At 34.9% G+C, this 7,510-nt stretch overlaps 1 protein-coding gene across 1 annotated transcript in view; it reads left to right on the top strand.

Annotated features, from left to right (window-relative positions):
- Positions 1 to 697, top strand: part of Slitrk5 (SLIT and NTRK-like family, member 5) — a 2,922-nt gene extending 2,225 nt beyond the window's left edge. Inside the window, exon 2 of the mRNA XM_013022974.1 lies at positions 3 to 697. Within this exon, the coding sequence (XP_012878428.1) occupies positions 3 to 697 (695 nt within the window). The remainder of the gene's footprint in view (positions 1 to 2) is intronic.
- The last annotated feature ends 6,813 nt before the right edge of the window (positions 698 to 7,510 follow it).

Genomic DNA, 7,510 nt, shown 5'->3' with positions numbered 1-7,510 from the left:
CCACCCGCACGCCCACGTGCACCACCGCGGGCCCGCGCTGCCCAAGGTGAAGACGCCCGCGGGCCACGTGTACGAGTACATCCCCCACCCCCTGGGCCACATGTGCAAAAACCCCATCTACCGGTCGCGGGAAGGCAACTCGGTGGAGGATTACAAAGACCTGCACGAGCTCAAGGTCACCTACAGCAGCAACCACCACCTGCAGCAGCCGCCGCCGCCGCCGCCGCTGCAACCCCAGCCGCCGCCGCCGCCGCCGCTGCAGCTGCAGCCCGGGGACGATGAGCGGCGGGAAAGCCACCACCTGCGGAGCCCCGCCTACAGCGTCAGCACCATCGAGCCCCGGGACGAGCTGCTGGCGCCCGTGCCGGACGCGGACCGCTTCTACAGGGGCATTTTAGAGCCTGACAAACACTGCTCCAGCACCCCCGCGGGCAACAGCCTCCCGGAGTACCCCAAATTCCCCTGCAGCCCTGCTGCTTACACTTTCTCCCCCAACTATGACCTGAGACGCCCCCATCAGTATTTGCACCCGGGGGCCGGGGACAGCAGGCTGCGAGAACCGGTGCTCTACAGCCCCCCGAGCGCTGTCTTTGTAGAACCCAATCGGAACGAGTATCTGGAGTTAAAAGCTAAACTAAACGTTGAGCCGGACTACCTCGAAGTGCTGGAAAAACAGACCACATTCAGTCAGTTCTAAAAGCAAAGACACGCCCCGGGGAGCGTTTGCATTTGCAACCAACCAACCCACAAGCGAGCTAACACACACACACACACACACACACACACACACACACACACACACGGTGAACACGTTGGCTTCATTGTGTTGTTTCAACGTTTAGGGTGAAGTGCCTTGGCACGGGGCTTCTCCGTTTCAGCGGAAGACAACCGAAAGGGTGTGCAAATTCCTTTTCGTCTTTACACGCGGGAACACATTTGTGTCCACTGGGCACGTTGCTTTCTCTTCTGGAGTAGTGGGGGAGGAGAGAAAGGCTTTGTGGAGGGCAACCGTGTGCTCAGGAGGGCTTAGGAAAGGTCACGGGGAGTGGTTTTTTTGGTGGTGGTGTTTTCTTTTCTTTTTTCTTTTTTTTCTCTTTTCTTTTTATGTTTTGGTCGTGTTGGAAGTGCTGTGGAATTGGGAGAGGTGGGCGTGGCTAGAGTCCACCTTCCCCCATCTTCCTGTCCTTCCTACCCCTCACCCCCACCATTCCTTCCCCCCCCCACCTTAAAGCCATGGGTGGGCCTAAAGGGCTTTGATGGAGATATCAGCACCCTCTCCCTCCACTTCAATAGAAAGTTTATTCTCCTTCTCAGCCAACCCCTTCCTTCTTACTTCCCTTCTTAATCCTTTTTCTTTTTTTTTCATTGTTTTTAAAGGATGTATTTGTATGCATTCTGGACATTTGAATTAAACAATACAGCCACAACAAAAATGTTGTGATCCAAAAAAAAAAAAAAACAAGGGAAAAATTTTTAAAAAGGATCGTTATAGATGTGGACAAATCATTAAAATTACAGAGCTATATGATCCATAATTGATTAGTCAAAATAACTTATTGATGAAATATACAAATATTTTATTGTAGCACCTATTTTTATATGCGCATTTAGCATTTCCTCTTTCCTTGACTATTTAGCCTATGATTTTTCACAGAGTTGTCCGACTGTATTAGGAGCTGCGTTTCCAAACTTCTAGTGATACCAGGATGGTATTTTAAACCTTGAAAAATAGGGAGCACTTCATGGCAAAAAAAAAAAACAACCAGAAAATGCAACCCAGCCAATTGAATCTGCATTAAAAATAATAATAAAAGAGGATGGTAGTCCAGTGTATACAAGAAAATGAAGTCAGGGCAATTAATCGGGCCATTTGATTTGAAAGTTGTATGGACATCTGGGGTTTTCTTAGAGAAGATTTGAAAGTATTTTTAGTAGTGAACCAAAACGATGTATTGATTTGACTACTATTGTAGCCAATTTTTGATTGTGTAACCAAACCCAGTTGCGTTCGTACAGATCCATGTGTACCGGCACCTCAGAAGACCAAATGACAGACTGTACAATGTCTTTATCCCTGTGGGCAGTAAGAATGATGATAATGACAAACAGGATCTCTGTAAGGCGGGCTACTGTTGTTACAGTCTCATATGTATCCCAGCACATGTAATTTTTTAAATAGTTTCTGAATAAACACTTGATAACTATGTCAAATTTGAGGGATTTAAGTACTGATTACTTGGTGTGCAAAAGACAGCTATGTGTGAATGGTGAAAACTCCATTCTAATAATCTAGGAAATAATAGTTAAATTTTACCTCTGATTACGAAAAAAATTCAAAATGTACGTATATTATATATATAATATGCCTTTGATGATGCAGGAGAGTATATTTTTCTGACTGTGTCTATTAATATGTTTATTAATGATATTTTAATTGCACATGTTTATTTACTGAGGTACTCATCTAATCCATGGATCATGGTAAGTAATATATTACTTATACTCATTGTTTCATTTCAGTATTTTATATTTTGTCATACCTATACTATTTATGCAGCCTATAGTTTTCCATAATGCCCGGATTTTTTTAAGTTGTGCGAAACTCTTAGGCAATTCTGATGGATAGTTTGTTAAAAGTTGGTCTGGGCCCTACATGTTCATCGTGTTGGCAGCAAATAGTATTGAAGAGGAGGCAATGTATGAATCCATCTCAGTCTGAATGTGCATGTGCTGTAGGGCAGCTGGTGGTTCTCCCCATAATCTCACCTAGTCTAGAGGGCTGTTCATGAAGTTCATGTTCAAGGCACAATTGCCGTGGCATTCTGCCACAAAGAGGCAGCATTCACCCATGAGTAAATTGACAGTAACAACTTGCATTCAGATTGAACAGGTGGTAAGTTTCCCTGAAGATTTTTTTTTAGTTATAATGCTACCTTGACCAAGTGCAGTGAGAACTCTTATGTTCTTTTCAACATTTTATCTTCCAATTTTCCCCAAAGGAGAAGAGATTAACAATGCCATGATAACATGAAAAAAAAAGGAAAACAAATATATCTCTTGCTTTTCATCTACCTCTTCTATATTAGATTCAAAATAAGGAGAAAAGACAGAAAGATACTAGCATTAACATCATATTCGGGGTTGGTTATTGGTTCAATTTAGTTTTTTCCATGATAGGAATAGCTTTTGTCTTTTAATAATGCCAACTTGAATTATTACTAAATGATATTATTAAATGATAAACTACTGGTGCCAAGTGAGAATTTCCATACAACTAAGTTTTATATCTTAATTGATGCATAAAACAAAAAGATAGGAATTACATAAAATCAAGTTGTAATTCTGGTTAAAGAGGGGTTGTTGATGTATTTTTTTAAACATATGCAAAATTTTGATCTTTTAAGATCAGCACTATTTTGCATACTCTTTCCCCATTGTTTGAGGCATACTCTTTCATTCTATGGTGTTAAATACTTTTCAAACTGGTAAATAAAAATTATATGATTTATTAACAGAAATTACTTTAAAAGTTTCAATTTAGAGGATAATTTAATCTCATTGTGGCTCTACTGTGCTTAAAAATATTTATCATGTTCAAATTATGAAACTGTATAGAATGAAAAATGGATTACCTTTCTCTTTATGGTTTACTGACAATACATGAAAATATATGATAAAATCCAAAATGTGCACTTTTGCATATTTTATTTGAGCTATTTTAGGTTGTTTGCTTAGTAAATAAATAGGCTGGATTTATCAGTGGTATATGATTGGATATAGGAACCCTGCACATTCTTTCCATAATATTTTGGAGAATAATAATATGTAATATTTCTAGCATCAATTAAAATATGGATGCAAACTAAGCTTACTTTTGTGCTTGTTCTGTTTAATATGTTTCATAATCTTATGTACATATATTTCCTGGTAAATATTATAAAATATTATTTTCATGTATGATTACATTGTGAAGTTTTCAAATTTTCACAAATAATGTATTCCATATAGATGTATATAATTTATATAACTGTATAAAATCATTTACACCAAATTATTTATTGTAGTTATGTGTTAAGCAACTTTAGGATAAAGATCATAGTTGAAACACAACTTTCTATGTTTTGGCAAAATTCTGACCACATGTACACTAGGACATTATGCAATTCTTTTTCTATCCCAATCTGTCTGTCCTTGCTTTCAACTCTCTCCACCATAACAGAAAAATCAAACTAGTGGGTAAAGAAAACATGTAGAGAGAAAGTGGAAAAATGTTATCTGATTTAAGATCATCATTCCTTGAATTTAGACTTCAGGGATATTCATGTTCCTAGGACTTATATCCTATGACCAGTTATTTGAAGTAAGACATACACTTTTTTTTTACTTTGTTAGTTCTGAAATCCTTCTTTTTCCTCACATTTCTCTCCCTCCTCCCTTCTTATCTTTTCCAGTCATTATTTTTCAATAGGAGAAAGGAAAGCATAAGACACATTCAGTAATTGTTTGACATTGGCTATTTAATTTCATGAGTTCAATGGGTTGTTCCCAAAGTCACTCATCACCAAATTAATGAAAATAAAGCAAAGCACAAATAAGCTTCTAATTCAACTGGAAATACATTCATGGTGTCTTTCTCAGCTTAAAATTAAGATATCATAGTCATGGCAACATGTTTGGTTTGACTCCTTTTGAAGAATAGATTTTCTTTGTCCTTTCTTGTTTAGTACTAGGATCGAACCCAGGGTATTGTGCTTGTGCTTTGCCACTGAGCTACATCCCAGAACAAGACTAGGTTTTGAGGTTAAAAAAAAGGAATTAGAAACCAATGGAATAAAAATCCATTTAATTAAGTGACTTTTGAATTTGAACCTTATGAAAATGGTAATCACTCCATATTACCCATCTAACTATTCTACTTACGAATGTTTCTCAGAGTCCTGAATTTCTCTATTATTTTGTAAGACACAGATATATGGCAGTCACTTTAAACATGTGGAATACTCATTAGTTATATGCCTAAAACAACTGAATATATTTTATCTTGATTGACACTGGATTTAATTACTATATATTTATTACTTTTATGTCAACTTAAAGTCTTTCTATAACAAATGCCCGGATATGTGTATATATACATTTATATGTATGTGTTTCATAAGTGTATTAACCATTATATGTCATATACAAGTGATAGTTTGTGAGTCATTGGTTATGCAGTTTTCATATAAGTTTCTTTCAGTTTTTAAAATTTAGGAATATATTTTATGCAGTAGGAATATTAGATTGGGGGCAAAAGTGTCTGATGCAGTATATTTGAGATACTAATTTGTTGGTTTCTTTTTCTTCCTCAATTTTTAACATACTATTTAGCTTAAGAGACCCAACCCAAATATTCATCATGATAGTTGTGCTGGTATTTTCAAATGAGTAATTTTTGTACACATTTAAAAAATAACAGTATTTAACCCAAACTAAGTTAGAGTAATTTTGGTTATTTATTATGAACTCTTTTGAATATCAAAATATAAATGATCCAGAGAATTCATATATTGCAAATATGAAATAATTTTACTTTATTGTCTATTCCTATTAAAATGCAATGTGTTGCACTTTGTCAGATACACTGTATTAAATGCTGCAGAATCAATTCATAGATGAAGTAAAATGTATAGAAATAATTGAATGGAAATCATTTCATTTTAATTTTGGTATCTCAAACAGTAAAATGAAGGAATATTAAATATTTCCACTATAAAATAAGCATGTAACTGTTTTGAAAAGTATATATGTTTCTAAAATTGAAATATAAGCCAATGTGGGAGGGAAATGTTTTCATTTCTTTCTTTTAAATTTTAAAATGTGCATGACAAAGTTGTTACCTCTTTTTTAAGACATGAGAATACATTCATATACTTGGAAGAAACAAATTTGAATATTATTCATTTTATAAAATAGTTCTAACAAATATCCCTGTAAATTTATGTTTAAATTTAGCTTTAATACATAATAATCATATTAATACCTATATAAATATATAGGTAAGTAGCAAAGTTCTATTATTTTTACTATTATGGTATCTGCATATTTTAGAATTATTGCTTACTACATATGCCCACCATTAATCACAATTTCTTATGTTCCCAAATGGCAATTTTTTTCTGCACCTTTTTGTAAAATTCATTGTAAACAAAATTGAATATTGGATATTGAATCTAAACTTTTCTTATGTTTTCAACTTAATACATACTTAAATATAATGCAAAACATAGCATTAAATTCATTGTTAACTTAGTTCAGACACATCCTGAGACAGTTCATTCATCGTGTTATGGCTCTGGTCTGTACTTGTCATTCTCTAACAAAGGTGATACATACTGAAAATTAAGACATTGAAAATGATCTGTTAAAGATATTTACTGTTACCGTATTTACTTCTTTCAACTGGTTATTCCTCCTTTTCCCTGAACTTACGATTTTTCACATTGGTGAAATTAATGAAAACAGATTCTATTGTTAAATTACAAGTATTATTACCGACATCATCTCTAACAAGAAATAATCAAGCAGGTTTTAATGTGAGTTGAAAGATCCAGCTTTCAAATTATTGCTACTTATTTTGCATTCACTATTGCTCATTTAAAAGTGCATCAAATCGTAAAGATGATAGTCTATTGTTAATCTGTTAATATATTTTAAATTATGCACTTTGACTAACAAAGATTGATATAATAGAAATAAAGTGCTTGACAACCAGTAACGTCGGTTATGTCCAAAACCTTTTTCTATTTTATTTCATCAGAACAAATATATTTCCATTTTCAGAGTAATTTAAATTTGCCCATCTTTTAATCTATAATCAACCTCCAAATTATCTTAAACAAGCAAGTTAATACATAAGATTATAGTATCTTCTAGGACATGAGTGTATTTTCTTTTAATTATGTTTAAAGAAAATCTGTATTTTAATCTGTGATATTAAAATGTCTGTATCAATGTCATGACTTTTCAGTTATTGTTCCATGGGGCTCAGAGTTTTCAATATTTACATGTAATATATGATGTAACAATTTTATTAGACTGTTCAAAATTAAATGAAAGAAAATTTAGAATGAATAATTTGATGTGAAAGAAAAACTGGGCTATGCTGTGTTCCCATTCTGTTAGAAATGTAAACATGTGTTAAAGTTAAGAATGATGTAGCTCTCCCAAAGTCTCAGAGGCAAGACAACTCCTGTTCAGATGATTTTGTGAAATGCAGGGTCTTGCACAGTTCTCATCTCCACAAGGAAGATGTGTAGGAAGTTTGTTAGAATGCACTGAAAGTTATTATCATTACACCTCACTCCAAACAATGTCCACAGTCTGACATACTGGGAAAAAGTGCTAAAGGTCATTTCAATGCAATGATTTCAAATATCAAATATTAGGAAGCTCACTTCTAGGATGTAAAAGGTAACTTGGCAAATCTGACCCTGCAGAATTAAGATGAAAATAAAACTGCTAAGGGAAA

The sequence above is a fragment of the Dipodomys ordii genome, unplaced genomic scaffold, assembly GCF_000151885.1.
Source record: "Dipodomys ordii isolate 6190 unplaced genomic scaffold, Dord_2.0 Scaffold65, whole genome shotgun sequence".
In the NCBI taxonomy this organism is placed as follows: domain Eukaryota; kingdom Metazoa; phylum Chordata; class Mammalia; order Rodentia; family Heteromyidae; genus Dipodomys; species Dipodomys ordii.
This window is presented reverse-complemented; position numbering and strand designations above follow the sequence as displayed.